General features: G+C 36.7%; 1 protein-coding gene and 1 long non-coding RNA gene across 2 annotated transcripts; both read right to left on the reverse strand.

Annotated features, from left to right (window-relative positions):
- Positions 1 to 9,918: 9,918 nt before the first annotated feature.
- LOC110683134 lies at positions 9,919 to 10,356 on the reverse strand. The gene has a single exon (XM_021859483.1). The coding sequence runs from the start codon at positions 10,354 to 10,356 to the stop codon at positions 9,919 to 9,921; it is 438 nt and encodes a 145-aa protein (XP_021715175.1).
- A 3,905-nt stretch (positions 10,357 to 14,261) lies between these two features.
- Positions 14,262 to 18,870, reverse strand: LOC110683025. The gene is made up of 3 exons (XR_002503543.1): positions 16,371 to 18,870; positions 16,063 to 16,274; positions 14,262 to 14,882 (listed from the first exon to the last, which is right to left on the reverse strand). It is a non-coding gene; the product is annotated as an uncharacterized LOC110683025 (long non-coding RNA).
- Positions 18,871 to 18,907: the final 37 nt, after the last annotated feature.

Here is an 18,907-nt window from a genome sequence, read left to right on the forward strand (position 1 = left end):
AATCTGAAGAGTGCGAAAAGTGTAAGTTTTCAAAGTCTAAACTTTTTCATATGAGTTTCGGATTTCATGTGTAGCTTTCCAATCACATATTAGAGTCAAGAGTTTGTATTGTTATGGTATTGGGGTGAGTGTTTAGCATATTGCATACATATTGTAGGCTTTAAGGTTGAAGCTAAGTGTGTGAGTACTCCGGGAGTGCTGAGTGAATCTAAGTCAGGGACTTAGGTTGGGTAGAATAGGGTTCTACTGTGTAGCAAATTCAGTCAAGAAACTTGTGAGTAAAGGTCTGTGTTTAATAGGTTGTAACTAGGTGTGTTGCCCTATTATAGTGGATTGGTTTTGTGTGAAATCCCTTGGAGGGTCGAGGTTTTACTTCCAGTTGGGCCCTGGAATGTATCCTCGTAAAATCTTGTGTGCTTTGCAAGTTCCTTTATTATTCTGTTTTAATTCCGGAAAGTAGTCACTAGGAACTCACTTACAATTCACCCCCCTCTTGTAGAGTTCGTCTCAACTAACATAAAGGGACAACGATAGGCAACAATGATTGATCCGTGAAGGTTACACCCCATTCATAATCCATGAGATTACTAACCCTGTATGGTTCTGAACCACGAAAGGAGGATCGGGGAAGATGCTACGAAGTGAGTCATGGAGTCACGTTCGTCCGTATTGGCCTCTACTCGATTCTTATAGTGAAAAGTATTTTCTGCGATCTCAAAGGCATACAAACAAATATTTAATTTGCTCCAAACTAAATTAGGCTAAAATGGTTGAATATTAATGTAACACATAATTCTAAATATCGTGATCACTTCAATAAAACAACAAGATTAAAAAGGATCCTAAACCGGTCGTCCAAATTATCTTATTAGGCGTTATATTCTATTACATATTCCCTTTAACATGCATTATGGTGATCAGCAATAACAATAGAATAACTATAACATTGGAAGCAATTCAGCCATGATAACGTTAGTCAAATCAAATCATAATAATAACCCTAATCATGATACTAGCAATAAGAATAATAATAAGAGTAATTAGATGAATTAATTACTCACGTTCCACACTTCTTTAAATTTCTATATCATGAATAAAAACGTTAGTAACTTCAAAGAATAATAAAGAAATTGAAATTAAACTAAATAAAAGTAGAGTTGATTTGGTCCAAATCCTCAATCGGTTCTACCTATCACGCCTTGGTTTAAGTATGGAACTTCGGGTGTTGTATGGACTTCGGGGAGTGCTTAGGGAAGGAATAGTGAAAGAATAATAATTAGGAGAATAGGTTTAAGACTTAGAATATGAGAGAGAGAAATGAGAATGTGTGTTGGTGCCCTGAAACTGTGAAATCAATCTCGTATATATAGAGGAAATGCGAAGGGTGAGTTACAAAATTTGGAGCGAGGTCGAAGTAATGCGTACAAGTCATCACAAGATCAACCAACCATACTCTGAGGAAGACGAAGTTGCAAGAAGGAATCTCTAATGAACGACCATCGAATTCTATCATAGGATTTTTCAAAAGGAAAAAATGTCAGGAATTACACGCTTAATAAGTGAAATCGTGAACAACTACTCGCTAAAATTTTTTATCAAAACAACTACCCCCTAAATTAAAAAAGCTAGGGTAGCACTACCCATTTCCAATTTCCGGCAAATTACTCCGGCATGTAAGGCCCACTTGTTCAAATCCCTCCAAAAAAACATGACATAATTACAATTATGCCCTTATCTTCATTTACTACTCCAATTACCTCTCCCTATGTCATTTCTCTCTCCTTCCCTTGATTTCTACTCCAACAGGACCACCATCACTTTCATCTTTCTCCCTCATTATTTCTTTCCTTCAATCTCTTTACTTCTTTATTTTTCCTTCATTCTCTTTCCTACACAGCAAATTCTTTCAATTAGCTCCACCCATTTCCTATCATTGTCAGTTCATTTGGGGAAAAAAAACGCTTCAATGGATAGATAACAACTGGAAAAAGGTGAAAGGGGGAAAGCTAAAGAAGGTACTGCAATTAAACATGGCAAAAGTGGAAAACAAAGGTACGGTGCAGTAAATTCTCATAAAAATCTAACCTTGTACCCATTTGTTTATATATATATATATATATATATATATATATATATATATATATATATATATATATATATATATATATATATATATATATATATATATATATATATATATATATGATTGCATGCTTAAATTGCTTAAATCCTAATTTTTTATTCCTCTTTTTTCGAACCCTAATTTTTTTAATTGACTTTCCAATTGAACCCCATGTGACGAATTATGACTAAAATAATAAAGTAATTAACTTTAACAATGAAAGGGTTAAATTCCTGAATCTATGGATTTAGTGTGATTGTTTACAATGGTGTAACTGCTTTAATTTCAATAATTGTAGGCCTCCTCCTGAATATGTGGACTGTAACATCTGGGTTGGTGGTGAGTTTTTATGTAATAAGGGGAAAAAAGAGTACATAGGGGGAGGGATGTTCATGAAAATGCATGTGTTTATACATTAGTTGACTTGTAGTAGTTTGAGGAGGGTAGTGATCTAGGCTTATGATCTAGTGGTGAAGAAGGTTCATATGAACTTTAGTGTGTGGTATAGGATGCTAGGGAAAAGCTTGACAAATGGTAGGAAAAAGATTGAAACAGAGGAGGACTTGGTGAGCTTGGTGAATAGTATGAATTATACTGACAGGGTGATTATTTAGGCCTTAGTGGAACTAACTAGCCCACAAACTATGAGATCCAAATACCAGAGTTATGTCCCGCCTAGGCTTGCAACAACAATCCATTTTCATCAGCACATGGCCAAATTTGAACCAAATCCAAAACCTGTTAAAGTAAAGCCTATTAAAGTGGAGATGTTACCTATCAAGAGAAGCAGCAGGTTGTCCCCACTTAAGGCTAAGGAACCAGCTGACTTAGATGCTGTTGTGGTGACCCCAGCTGAGTACATAAGACACATGAGGGAAGTTGCATATAAGAACAAAAAATTCAAACCAAACACCCCCCTCACACACATGTTAGCCCAGATATAACCCCTCTCTAATAGATCCAACCTTCACCATATACAGATGCAACTCCCTCCATAGATCCAGAGCCTATCATTCATTCAGCACCTAGTGTGAAGCAAGAGAAGGCAAACAAGAAAGGGAAGGGAGGAAAGAAAGGGAAGGGAGTAAGACATGAAAAGTTTAAATGGGTTACTAGTTTAGGTGCAGATTCAAATTGTAGAGGGGAAGGGGACTGGTCTGATTCAAATTTGTCTGGGTGTGATGTGAATTTTGAAAATAATGAAGAAGATAAGTAAGAGCCAGAAGGTGGTCTGATTTAGATTTGTCTAGGTAGATATTATTAGCTAGGTTTCTTAAGAGGGTGTATAAGGATTTAGGGGTGCATATAGGGTATTACAAGGCATGGTTTGCAAGGGCAAAGGAAAAATTAATCTTGTATGGTGAATCAGTTGAAGAATATGCTAGGATCTTTTACTATGGTTTTGCAATTCTAAAATACAATCCCGGTTCTTCAGCTATAGTTGTTTTAGATGGGATAGAGAGACCTCCAACATTTTTTAAGAGGATATATGTTTGTTCAGAGGCTTGCAAAGTGGATTTCAAAAAGGATTGTAGACCACTAATTGTTGTGGATGGATTTCACCTTAAAGGTGCTTTTCCTAGGATGATATTAGTGGCAGTAGGGAAAGATGGGAATAATAATATTTACCTAGTGGCTTGGGTTGTGGTGGAGACAAAGAACAAAGACAGCTGGACTTGGTTTTTTTTAATTGTTAATCAAAGACATTGAGTTTGAAGAAGGACATGGTCTGACAGTGATTTCAGATAGGCAAAAGCTAAAGTGATATGTCAATTACTAGTTTATGTGTTCATGTTAGTTTTTTTTTTGGGTTTAATCCTAACTGTGATGGTTCTTCATGTAAGGGTGCTGGAAGCATTTGATTTGGTTGTGCCTAAAACAGAAATCAGGTTCTGTGCAAGGCACATTTGGGCTAATTTTAAGCTCCATATCTGTGAAACTTTTAATGCTTTTTTGAGGGGTGCAATAGATAAACCTGTCATCACTTGTTTAGAATGGATTAGAAGATATGTGATGAAAAGGAATGCTGAAAAGTGGGAGGGAGCTTAGAAACATGAAGGTAAATTCATGCCTTACATCACCAATGTATTCAAATGGGTGGCAGAATCTGCTACTAAATGTTCAATTGTGCCAGCCAGGTTGGATGTTTATTGGGAGGTGGATCATTATTCTGACAGATATGTAGTAAACTTCGATGAAACCTGTACATGGGAGCTCAATGGTATTCCATGTGCCCATCCTTGGGCTTGTATCATTAAAAAGAAAGAAAGACCTGAGGCATATGTCCACGAGTGCTACACCAAGTCCACTTACCTAGAAGCTTACACACCTAGCATAAAACCTATGCCTGGGATAAAGCAGTGGGAAAGGTCAGACATGGTTCAACCCCTACCTCCACTAATCAGAAAAATGTCTGGCAGACTATCATTAAAGAAGAGAAAGAAGGAGCATGGAGAAGGTCAGGATTCAAGAGCTGTCAAAAGGCCAAAGAGGGTGTATAAGTGTTCAAAATGTGGATAAACTGGACACTATGTGTAATACTCCGTATTTTTATAATAGTTTATATGTATAAATTATTTATTTTATTTATAAATTAAAATGATTCATTTCATTTTAAATAAATTAATTATTTAAATATGAAATAAGTGTGTATAAAATAATATGAGCTAATAATTGGGGCAATAAAGTGTTTTAAATTGGGTCAACATAAAAAAGGTGCTAGACTAACTTGTTGGGAGTAAAAGAGTTTTTAAAGGTCCAACAAGTTAGCCTCAAAGGAGAATTCAACGAGGAATAGGATTAGTAATGGCAGTTTTGTAAATAAGTATTTTTATTTTTAAAAGGGATATAAACACCCAAAAACATAAGAATTTCACACTCAAGAATCAAATTGTCAACTTTTACAAAACCCCAAACTTTTTCTCTTATTTGTCTCTCTCTCCTTTTTCTTCTTTTACTCCTCCTTTCCCACGCCTCTGTCTCCTCCTCTCCACGCGCCACCAGCGCCACCACCAACCACCGGCGGCCAGCAGCAGCACCGACAGCCCAGCCATGCTCCACCGTCCCTCCTCCCTCTCTCCTCTCTTTCAGTTTGGTATTAAAAGAAAAAAAAAACCTCTTTTCTTAAGCTTGTTTAATTAATTCAAAGCATGATTTTAATGATATTTTGATGTTGTTTTTGGGTAGTTGATGTTGTTAATTTGTTCCTATAATTTTCAGATTTTAATTTGATTAAAAACCCCAATTTACAAACCCTAGAATTTGAGAATTTAATGTTTATGATTAGGGTTTGATCCTAGGTTGTTGTGGTTGTTAAATTAATGATTAGAACAAGTTTTTAATGAGTTTTAAGCCCTTAATTAATGCTGGAATCTAATTATACACATTACTTTTTAATTATTATATTAGGGTTTGATTACCCATAAAAGGAAAAAGGTTATTGATGATTTAAATATGAATTTCTAGTTTATTAGTGATGTTTTATATTAAATTAGTATGCTGGAATTTTATTTAAGTCATGAAAACTAAATCTTTTTGAAAGAGTTTTAAATACCCACTTAAAGAAAAGGTTTTAAGGCTTTTAACCCATTAAATTGCGTTAATTAGTGAGGTTTAAAGTATATTATAGTTGCTGGAAATTTGTGAGAATAGTGAATTAATTATGGTTATGTATTTTTTATTTGTAGGAAGCTTTGAGCTAGGTGATTTCTAGCGAGTGTGGCCGAGTTTAGGCATTATTTAAGGTACGCATGCGCATAGAAATATTTGTGTATGCGTAGTATCATGCTAGGAATGTAAAGTATGTTTTAAGTGATGAATTAGTAGCATGTTTGGTTGATTAAATGCTTGGATTGGATGTTAGTTGATCATAAGTTATTATGCAAGCACGTAAATATGTTATTTGAGGCATGATATAAGTAGAATATGTATGAATCATGGAAGTATGTTTTATTTTCAAGTATCAAGGAGGCATGAATTTAATAAGCAAGGCTTAAGTATGTTTAAAAGAGCTAAGGTTATAATTACTGAGCATGATTCATGATTTTATTTCACACTCACATATATTTGGAGTTGAGTCAAGAAGTTAGTTTATTTATTTACTCACTCATATAAGTTGATATTGAGTCAAGGAAGTTTATTAGTGCATCTTATGCACCAAGGTATGTAGTAATAGTGCAATTTTGTGCACAAAACTAGGCAAGGAACCTTAATTAAAATAAATTTTATTTGCTCACTAATTAATTCAAGAATGAAATGAGAGTGTGTGTTGTTTATTGTTGTGTTTATTCTTGATTGATTGGTTGGAGTCATCATAAGTTAAATTGGTAAATCACGTAAAGTGTAAGAGGATACGTACCAAAACTCTTGGAACGTATACACCTTGAGTATGAACATATGGGAGGTAGTTATGTGACTTTATATTTGATCATAGCTTCTACAGGGGTACAGGACGTTGTACTTTCGTTTATTATTAATGCGCTAGAATTCCGTCACAAGTGTGACATAGTAGGTGCTAATTGGGGTAGCTCCCTAATTGGAAGCTCAATATTTTAATGGAATATTTTTAAGGAAGGAAACCCATTCATGCGTAATCCAAAGCTATTTATTAATAATTAATGTTGTTAGTTATGAGTCAAAGGTAAGTTGACTTGTGAATTATATGGCGAGCATGTTTTATTTATTATTTCTAGGATAATCATGTTAGTGTGGTGCATATGTACTCAGTTTTTGCTGCTTCATACTTTTATGTTTGTGTTTGGCTTTCCTTTGGATTGGCCCTACTATGACCCATTTATATGGTGAGTAAAAAGGTTGAAATAAAGAGAATGTGACAAGTACTTGAAGCGTGAAGAGCATGAAGGGAATGAGTGCAGAGAGTTATATGTTATGATTTCTTAGTTTTATAGTTTGAGTTATTGATTATTATTTTTGGACTAACATTGTTATGTTTTATTTTAAGTTGGTTTTGGATGGGCCATGTTTATATTGGTTCCAACTCGTGAATGTTTTTAATTTTACTTATGTTTTGAGGTTGTGAATTCAAGTTATTTATTTTGAAAAGTTGATTTTTAAGTTAGACTTCCGCTGTGTGAATTTGAAAATAGCCTTAGCCGTTATCACGGTGATGGTAATATTTTGGTTATTTCCTAAAATGAGTTTTATTTAGAGCAAAAAGAGTATTTTAAAATAAGGAAATTTCCATGGTATTACACTATGCAATCAAGTGCAAAAACCCTCCAGCCCCAACCCCAGAGATTAACTTAGGTGGCAGGCCATACTCAACTTATGCTTGGTCAGTTGCTAGGAGGAATAAAAACAGGGAGAGGGCACTTAGACAGGTAAAATGCAATAGCTTCCCTACCCTAATTTTTCATTCTGTTTGAATTCTTTGCATTTTCTGACCAACTAATCCTCTGATTGCAAGAACAAGTCGAGCAAGTGCTTTCCAGTCTTCAAGCCAATAAGTCTGCCCCACTTACTAATAATCCTCAAAGCAGTCAGGCAACATCACATCAAACTGCATCTCAACCTTCATCAAGCACTCAAGGGAAGGGAGTAGGAAAGATAAGAGCTCCTCCAAAGACAAAAGCTCCTCCCAAACCAAAGTTGCTTGTGAAGTCTAAAGCCCAAAAACAAGCTATTTAGAAAGTTTAATTCAACAAGTTGTTGTATTTTAATATTTGACAAACATTTAGTTGATGTTCCACTCTATTCAATTAGAAACTTATATTTTTGGGTCATGTGTTGTCAAACATTAGTTTTATAGATGATTGTGGGTAAGAGCCCCTATTTTTAAGTTTTAATTGTGTTGAAAAACTAATTTGGTGTAGTGAATGAATGAAGAACAACCTTTTGGATCAAAATAAAGCTTGCCTTTTCATTTCATAGTTCATACCATACATAACAAATGCACACCATGTATTCTACCACTATCCATATGTGGTTACAAAACTTATAGCTAAACATGGAGTTAATGTGCATTCTACTATCATTACATAGCCCTAAAACAAACTACATTGCATAATTCTTTACCACATACATAACAACTAATCCAATTGCAACATAAACAAGCTTTTCCCAACCTAACTTATTACCACCAGTCTTCAAATCCATGGCTGCCACCTTGTATTTTCTTGGTTAGTTCTGATTCTACTGCACTAGCCTTGCATTTTGATCTTGGAGTAAGCATACTTCCCGTTTTAAGGTTCCAATTTCACCCTTCAACAATTTCTTCTCCAACACTAATTGATTAGTTATGGCTCTTTGCCACTCAACTCAATCCACTCAAAAAATTTGCATCCAAGTCTTCCCAATTGCAGCATCATAGAACTTACATGCAACAAACCTCCTTCCCGCATTAGTACTTGTCCAGGATGTCACCATTTTTGGAGGAATCCCACAATAGCATTTGCTTGGGTATGGTTGAGCTAAATGAAAAGAAGAGTTTGACATGCTGCAATTGAGAAATTATGACTTAATTCAGAACCCAATAATAGTTAATTCGTAACCCTAACTGAACCAATTACAATAAAAATCAACAAATTCCCCCAATTTCGAAAAACCCCAATTTGTAAGAACCCTAATTTTGCAAATTATTAAACCCTAGAATCAAAATTCATAATTAATAAAATAAAAAAGTAGTACATACCTGTGAATTGGAGTGCAAGTTGTTTTCACTTCTTCAATTAGGGATTTTCACAGAGAATTGATTTTTTTGGTTGCATTTTTGGGAAACAAGGGAGGTTGGGTGTATATATACGAGGCTCACCTTTTTTCTGGAGGGAAATGAAAAAGTGGGCCCCAGACGCCAGAGTTAGTTTTGGAAATGGGTAATGCTACCCTAACTTTATAAATTTAGGGGGTAGTTGTTTTGATAAAAAAAATTTAGCGAGTAGTTGTTCACAATTTCACCTGTTTAGTGTTTAGCGTATAGTTCCTGACAATCTTTCCATTTCAAAATCGATCTTCACAACCATATATCCCACCTTTCCTTGCTTTTTTTTCTCATTGTATGCAACATTTCTTGAACAATAATGACATTATCAATTTGATGCCGAGGCACAAAACTACATTGAGTCGGAGAAATTAAACTCGGAAGCACAGGCTTAATTAAGTCTATTCACAATCACTGTAGTCATAATTTTGTAAATGATATTACATAAGCCAATAAGACGATAGTGATTAGCTCTTTGCGGGATGTCAACCTTGGGAATTAGCACTAGGAACGCATTATTTAAGCCCTTGGAAACTCCCTGCCTTCTAAAATGTCTTTAATTGTCTGAATCACCACATGGCTAACTGTATCCCAATATTTCTGGTAGAATAACGACTGGAAGCCATCTAACCCCGGGGCCTTAAATGGCTTCATACTCATCAAAGAAGCTATGACTTCACAACCTGTAAAAGGTCTCGATAATTTGCTCCACTTCTCTGCATTCAGTGACAGAAAATAGTCTTCCAACAGCCTATGATCCCACCCAATTATTTTCCTTTGTAAACAAATGCATCCAATCACGGACCATCTTTTGCACCCTTGACAGCTCACACACCCAATTGCCCTTTGCAACTTAGAGAGATTCAATCCGATTGCGCCTTCTTCTAATTATTGTAGAAAGATGAAAAATAATTGTATTTCTATCACCACCGCAAATCGACTCTTGTCTTGATTTTTGGAACCAAAAAACTTCCTCCTGGTTGAGCACTTTTTCCATCTCTTTTATCAACTGAGTCTCAAGTTTCAATAGATGTTTCGAACCACCACTTGCTACCTTTACCTGTATACCTTCCAAGCATGCTCATAATTCAGATTTTTTGCGAAAGATATTATAAAATATCTCTCTATTCCATCTAAACATAGTTTCCGCAAACTCCTTTAAAAACGAGATTAGAGGTTGCGCATTATTCCAGTTTTTATGCACAAAATCATCAAAATTAGCATGATTAATCCACATTGCCTGGAAACGAAAGGGCTTACAAGCTGTCAGGATATGGGCGAAACCATTAGTGCTAATCAATATCAGGCAATGGTTCGATTTAACTCGAGGCAAATTTCGAACAACTCCTTCATCAAACTTCAAACGCCATTCTTCATTTGCAAAACCTCTATCAAGCTTGGCAGATTTGTAAGTATTAGGGGAATTTCCTCTTGCCCAAGAATGTTCTGTTCCCAAACACCCCAAATCAATCCATCTATTCTCCACCCAATTTGAAAAATCAGAGCATCGGCGCTGCATCTCTGATCCCCAAATACCACATCTCTCTTACATAGAAACAGTATCATTAAAATCCCCCGCCATCAACCACAGGCCTTGGTATCTCTTGCTAATATCCTCCAATTCTTTCCACAATCTCTTGCGAGTCGATGTATCTGGGCTAGCATAAATCGCGGAGAACATCCATGGATCCTCTCCACGTTTCTTAACTTCCATCGTTACATGTTGCGTGTTGATATCATAATGAGAAATCTTCACCTCCTCCTATTTCCAAAAGAGCCAAATGCCACCACTAAAGCCATGTGCTTCTACTCGAAGTTGACCCGAAAATCTAATTTTGTCACAAATTTCCTTAGCTTTATCCCCACTTAAATGGGTCTCCACAAGAACTAGAACTGAAGGCTTATTAATTCGGACAAGCTCCTTAATAATGCCCACCTTTTTACTCACACCTTGAACACTCTAGATTAATAATTTAATAGATATATTAAACATAGGGAACAAAGGGTAGCAATCATACACATAACACATCCATAGGGATGCTAGGAAGAAGGCTTAAGAATGCCTCCCTTAGGGCGTCCATCGGCCCTCTTATCCTCATCGAAATTTGGAAGTTCGCCAACATGCATGGGGGAACGTGTTCCGGTGAGATATATGTACTCACTTAAAATTGTACCTGATTGGCTAAGGGGTGAACTTTCACCGTCGTTGGCCCCTCTGCTTGGTAATCTATGAATACCTCGTAATCCTAAGGGATGCACACCTCGAGATTAATTGGGACATTACCGGGATTCATCTCTGAGATCCGAGGGATCAAAATCAACGGAAGGAGAGATTGATTTGCGTGCTAGAACCGAAGGAGTAGACGACACAATCACAACATTTTCCTTGCCTAGGGTAGGAAACAAGTTTTGCTTCTACTTAAAAATGTGTTTGGATAGATTAGGGGGGAGAAAAAGAAGGGGAAGGAGGAGAAGGGGTGGGAAGGGAAGGGGAGGGGAGGGAAGAATGAAGAGTTTTCCTTCCAAATCTCTCCATTGTTGGACATATCAATTTCTTGCAATTTGATCCCTCCATTTCTTTTCCCTCCAATTCTCTTCCTTCCTCATTTGTTATTCAATGAAAGATTATCTATCCCTCAATTTCTCTTCCCTTCCTTTCCCTCCATTTCCTTCAATCCAAACAAAGTGTAAAAGCTTCCTTACTTGAGGAAATTCTAGCATAACTATTTATGGAAGTAGATAAATTCAAAGGGGATTTTCTTTGAAATCCACCTAATAAATTCCCCTGTTTAGCACCAGATTGCATAGAATCTTCTTACTTTATATCATATTTTAAACTTCCATAAGATTAAATCTCATTTTCCTTGAAAATTATCTTATTTTCTTTTTCCAATGAGCTACCCAAATCAATTTCTTGATCAATATCAATCGAACCACCCGACCACTGGAGGTCACAACCTTCAAAGAATTCCCCATAGAACCTACTCCGCTATCCTGCCCTAAGCTCATAGCATCACCCATCAAAATATCCTCATCGACACTACCTCAGCCCCTGGAGCTGTATTATTTTTTTCAAAGACCGCCTCCTATTCAGTTATATCTTCTACTTCCATAGCCTTTTCCTAGTTAAGGACAACCTCGAACCTCTGTTAACCTTTTCATTCTAATTACTAGCATTCCCCTCGATAACTTTATTCTAGTTCACTCCTTTCTTAATATTAGCACCCTTAACCACTTCATCTTGGTTGTGACTATTAACTCCTTTATTCTTTAGTACATACTTACTGGAATTTCTTTGCACGAGCATCCACGCCCCATATTTATCTTTTTTCTCTGGTTTAATATTTTCAATTTTACTCTACTCACCATTCTTGTGAGCCTCCGTCCCCTACCTTCTCCCGAACTACTAGTTTACCATCTTCAGCTTGAGTCATACCACAAGCTTCTTCCTTATGTCCAAGTTTGCCACACTTAAAACATATCTGGCGAAGTCCCTCATATTGAATTTTCCACACTCTGCCATTCAACCTAAACTTTGACAGGAAAGGTTTTGTCAAGTCCAACTCCACACTCAGCCTTACATACTGCCCATCGAAGCAGTATTTCTATCAAACTTCACCACTTTTCTAATCAGGGAACCTATCTTAGCAAGAACTTCTTATCAAAGTATTCCACTAAGAGTTGAGGAATCCTCACCCAAGCTGTCAAAGTTTTAATTGGCTCCTCATCTAGAAAAAAGTTTGGGATTCATTTACGAATAGTTAGGTAGCTATCACCAATCATCCATGGTCCTTAAGTAAGTCGTACGCCTCCATATTGTTAAACCTTACCACATAGTATGTGCATCCTCCATCTATAAGGGCTATATCTCTCTTCAAAGACCATTTCTGTCTCAATCTACGCACAAAAAAACTTCATAACTCATTCTTTTATCAAACAATTTGATAATTAGGGAATTTCTCCATGGAGCTCTAAGCCTCATCTTCTCTTCTTTGGTCAACAAAATTTTTGGGCACGACTCATCATCTGAATCACACTTCGATTGTAAATCATCATCGAAAACCTCATCCTCCACTCTTACCTCTTCCTCATACAGTGGATTCATTCTATGTTTTGGGCCTTTTGTTGCTTAACTGTACGAGACAGGTTGTTGTTGATTTTTTGCAATTTGGGAATCCTCCACCAATGTTTCCATTACAACATCCTCTTGTTCTCTCAACTGAGCATTTCCTTCACCATCATCCATTTCATTCGCATTTCTTTTAATCTTCTTATTCGATCTTCTAACCTGATCATCCTCTTCAGGGGATAGGCCATTTTCTCGTTATTCGATATTGCTGCTTGGATAGAGTATTTCCTAGGGTTTTCTTAGAATTTATTCTTTGAATATAGAGAATAACAACTTTGAAATTAAGGGATTAATCTTCATTTGCTAGTAAAATAAACATTATGTCCAACCATTTAAGAATAAATTTTTAGTTATTTTACTCTTATTGGTGAACAAAAACGTTTGTGTACACCCAATAAAATTAGTGAAAAAAATATATATATTCAACCATTTAAGCACATTATAATATTAGTGTAAATCAAATAGTTTGTATTATTTTTAACCAACTTCGGAGACAATTTTTATTAGCCTAATTCATAGATTGTATTATTTTCCGCATACAAACACGTATTTTGGATTTTGTATTTGAAAAATTGACAGGAATATTATGACCTTTGCTCCGTTCGCTCAAAATAAAACGACCTTGAAATTCCCCCAATAAAATGACCTTTTACCCTTATCTTCTTAAAATAGGACATCTTCAAGTGGTAACCGGATGTTGTAGGTAGAATGCTTACGTGGCAATGACCGTTGGGTTTTATTTGAATTTTAAATACTTCCCCTTTATTTCACTCATCTCTCTCTCGTTTTTCTCCCATGTTCCCCTCTTCAGCTCTATAATACTCTAATTATTTTTTTTTAATTTGTGCTCCCCTTTTATTTATCATTTTTTTTCCTAGTCTCATGTCTTCAAGAAGGCAATCTTCTAATGCACCTGGGTTATCTTCAAACTCAAGAAGGGATACTCATCCAAAAATTCGATGCAAGTGCGAGAAAGATGTTGTGGTTAGAATAGTGATACAAGGGCCTAATTTGGGGTGCAATATCTATGGATGTCCCTTGTGGCCAGTAAGTTTGTATGTTTTGCGTAATTGAAGTTAATTTGTATGGATTGTAGCTATCTAATGAAGTTTTTGTTGTTTGTAGGACACCCATTGCGATTTGTTCAAGTGGTTTAATGACAACAATGAGGTTGAAGACTGCCAAATGAAGATGTTAGAGAAAGACACAATTATCTTGGAATTGGAGTATGAGCAAAAGATATGAGAAGACAAAATAAAGAAACTTCAATTGAAGAAGGAGAATTAGGAGGAAGATGTACAAGAGATGAAGAGTGAAATATTATGTATCCGGATTGAGTTAATGAAGGCTTAATGAAAAAAAATTGGTTATAGTGCTAGTATTTTTATGGATCTTCTTTGTTGCAACACTCTTGTCTGTCAAGTACTTGATGTTATGAACAAGTTGTAATATGTTATTAATGTAGTAATTATGGGTTGTGTTTGAAGAATACATTGTTTTTTTCTTTCACTTTTAATGAATGACATGCATGATTTCATTATCTATTGTATACCAAACAAGATAATTATGTAATTAGCAACAAGAAGTACATGTCATCTATAAATATTGTTCAGTGAGTACCAATTGTTTGGACTAGGTACACATGATTAGATAATGAAAAAGACTTGTCCACCCACAAATTATCTTACCCAAAACATAAACATAAACATAATTAATTCATTACAGATAGATGCTGCAAGTATTAACAAAAAAAAAGGCCCTGCTGTTCATAACACAGGTCACACTATAGCAAATCAGGTTTGATGAGTATCAAGAGTGGAAGTTTGGCTTGACTGAGTTCCAATGCAGAGGCTTGTAGTACCCTGCAGCAATGGAGTTTCATTTGAGCTAAAAACCACTCCAACTCCAACAGGAACCTGTACACAAAAGTGAATGGTTAATTTTCAAATAAAACACATCCAAACAGGATTAGACAATGCTTTTGGAAGATATAACTTAGACCTCCCTCTGCCTCTCCCTCTTCCTCTACTAGCTGTAGTTGCACCCCTTCTTGCCCCTCTCCCTGCACCTTATCCTGCTGTTGCTATACCCCTCCCTGAACCTGTCCCTGATGCAGTTGCACCCCTCCCTCTTCCTCTACTTGCTGCACTAGTACTTGAGGTAGTTGCTCTGACAGTGGCTTGGCTGACAGCTCTTGCACCCTGCCCACCTAGAATGAGCTTCCCACCTCTACCAAGTTGAGAAGGTTGTGCTATGGTTGTGTGATGTTGTGCTGATGGTTGTGCAATGGATGAGGGAGCCATATATGATGCAGGCATGTTCTAAGAACCAATTGCATCATTTCTTGGCCTTCCTCTCCCCCTTTTTGGAGCAGGTTTTAGAGGCACATAAGACCCTTTATCTGGACATCTCCTTTTATTATGTCCTTTCACTTGACAAATTGAGCATGTCATTTCAATCCCACTTCTCTGTAAAGAACCAGGTTTCTTTGGGTTTTCCTCAAGGTGCTTAATCTTATCTTTCGTGGTCTCCCTGGACCAATCTTGATTGAGGGTTGGTCTAGGTTACAGGGTACCTTTGGCCAGTACCTTTCACCTTCACAAGGTGGAATAGAACCACCATATGCTAGGAAATAGGTCTCAACTTTATAGCACTGATCAACATAAGCTTCTGGCTCTTTGTTCAGATAAAATATACAGGCTATGGCAAGACAACAAGGAATACCTACCATATTCCACTTCCTACAGCTACAGGACCTACTGTCTAAGTTAACAATCAGTTAGTCCAAGTTATGTCTGACATTGAATAGAATGTCAGAAGAAGGGAGGACATCACAATAGGTAACCTTTGCCTTATCTTTCTCTAACTTTGCTTGGATTCTAGGGAAAAGAACAGAAGTACATTTTCCCATTTCCTTTTTTTTTGTTCACCAATCTCTGCATAAGGACAACCCTAATATCTTCTAGCATATGAATTAAGTGCTTTGTTCTATCATTAATTATGTATGCATTGAAGGTTTCACCCATATTATTAGTTATGGCATCAGTTTTCACAGAGGTGGACATGAAAGCTCTACAAAAGCAGTTAGGGTTATACCTCCTGAATGCAAGTGCAGCCTCAGGGTTTAATTCATTCAACTCATCCAAAGCTTCATTGTACTGTGCATAATTGTAGCACTTAGCAATCTTTCAAAATTGAAGCTTCATCTCATCACCCTTGTATGTTATGTGCCAGAAGGCAAAGATATGCCTTGCACAGTGTCTACGCTCTACTTTTGGGAGCACAACAGCAACTGCATGAAGTATTTCCTGAGAAAAAAAGACACACAGTAGCATATGGTTAAATAAGATGTCAATTATGTGCAAAAAAATAGCATGACAATAGATTATGGAACTCTTATTGACCTTGTGTTCATCAGAAAGTACAACAAAATCAGCTCCTTCTCCTAATTCCAGACAAGATTACAGATGGGTGAAGAACCAAACCCAAGACAAGTTGTTCTCTCCTTCAACTGCAGCCCATGAAATAGGGTACATTTGATTATTAGGATCTCTACCCACTGCTGTCATTATTTGGCCCCCAAGAAATGTCTTCAAGAAAGCTGTATCAACACAAATGACTCTTCTACAACCTGCCTTCCATTCCTCTTTCACTCCATCAAAGCACACAAACATTCTCTTGAAAACTGGGACTAAGTAATTTGGACTTGCATCTACCATCATATCCAAGGTTGTGTTAGGACTTGCAATCTTCAGAGCTTGTACATATCTCTCAATCTTCATGTAATGGTCCTTTATACTTCCATGAAGCAACTTATGGGCATGGTATTTAACCTTGTATGCAAAGTCTCTCTTGATGATTACTCTATAGGCTCTTCTAACTGTTTCTATGATTTCCTTTACTGGCCAATGTGGCCTTTCTTTGAAGACTTCCAGCTGCTGCCTAGCAAGCCATGTGCTTTTCAATTGCCTGTTTCTATTCATACTTCTATGGCATGTATGAGAGTCCACCACTGTCTTCACCAACCAGGTTTTGTCTCTTGTGTGCATTAAGCAATACAGATAAAAACGGCACTCTCCAACACACTTCACACCCAATTAATCTTTCTTCTTATTACTTATCACATACCTCACATCCCTACCTTGCATCACTGCATATTTGCTAACAACTTCTCTAAACTCAGATCTGTTGGCAAACCTCTGCCCTACTTTCCAAACAAATGAGGAAAAGTCAGTATCACCTCTAACTAACACACCCTTCTTCACTCTACCACTTCCTTATGCTTCATCTCCACTCTAAATTGGTGAGTGAGCCTCCTCATCACTGTCCTCATAGTCACTTGCCTGACCTACTTCTGCAGCTGTGGCAACTACAGTGGGTGGTTTTTTATGTTTTGTTTGCAACCCTAACCTCCCTTCACTAGCTTCCTTCTGAAGTTGTTGAGCTATCTCAATACACTTATGGTTCACTGTCTTCACCCTCTCTCTTGCTCCCTAAATCCTCATCACTTTCATCAGACTTATTAACAATGAAATCAGTCCCTTCAGCTTGTTCACTCACCTCATTTGCTTCAGTTTCAATATCTACATCACTTAATCTGCCATCATTCTCCCCCGCTGGTTCTCCCCCCACATCTACATCCTCATCTCCTTCAAACTCTGGCTCATATTCAGGATCACTGTTATCACTATAATCACTGTAACCTATAACCTCACTCCATCTCAAAGGACTGTCACCCCTGTTATCCTCCAGTCATACTCCTCATTTACAACAGTTTCTGTGTTAGGCAAAGAAGTGGTTTTTTCAGGCACGGAGGTGGTTTTGGAATGGGGAGCTCACTTGGTTTGACAAGCAGATCAGGTTTTAAGGGTTTAAGTGTGGTAGTTACATCTGTCAAAGAGGATGAGGGAATCCTATAAGTGCTTGTTTTGACCTTGGTAGTTGTGGTAGTTGGGTCACTTAAAGCAACTTGTGCTGATGTGGAAGCATTATTTGCACTTGATGTGGAGGCTTGTTTTTGTTTTATTCTAGGACTTTTCCTAATGGCTTGCATGATTTTTGTGGGTGGTCCCTTTCTTGGGTCATTTTTTTCTAACATTACTTTTTGGTTTATTGACTGGTTGAGTTTCTGATTGTGTGAGGTCTTCAATGTGTGATGTGTTCTCAACATGTTGGAGGTCAATCTGAGGTGATTTTCAACACCTTTATCAAGCACTACTTCTTCCCTCCCTTCACTCTCAGAATCAGCATCTTTACATGTCAAAATAGGGCCCTCCTCATGATGCAATAAGTAAATTTCAAGAGCCCTCAATTTTTTAGTTAACTCTATCAACTCCAACACTTTTGTATACCCTCTATTCTCCTAATACCATCTTGCAGACTCATTCCTAAGATTAGATAAAACATCCCAACCACACACGCATACCCACACTTCTCTGCAAATTCAAGTAACTCCCAATAATATAGTATATTAGGGTCCACAAATAAATTCCTACCCATACCACCATAGTAAACCAACTCCCCATTTCCAACAATTTTGAATTTTCCCCCATGCCAGAACTGAATGGTAAAATTATCAAAAAAGGTAGACATGTTACCTACATATCAAACACATAATTGCAAACAATCAACACCTAAAAATCAACCGCAATTATCACATCTATCCATCTAATCAACCAAAACAATTCACATAATCACAAACAATCAACCCCTAAAAAATCACAATCAATCTACCCTAACTTCACTTCGCGTAATTGCTCAATTAACAAGTAAATCAATTCAACTAAAGCTACTAAATTTAGCATCAAATTAACCTAATCTCACCATAACACAGCAATCTTGCACGCAAATTACTATAGTTATCGCAATTACACATGCGCAAATCAGAGAAATTAAAGCAAAATTTAAGCTCAATTACATACCTTCACAATCCCAATTCCAG

The sequence above is a fragment of the Chenopodium quinoa genome, unplaced genomic scaffold (genome assembly GCF_001683475.1).
Source record: "Chenopodium quinoa cultivar QQ74 unplaced genomic scaffold, ASM168347v1, whole genome shotgun sequence".
Lineage (NCBI taxonomy): Eukaryota > Viridiplantae > Streptophyta > Magnoliopsida > Caryophyllales > Amaranthaceae > Chenopodium > Chenopodium quinoa.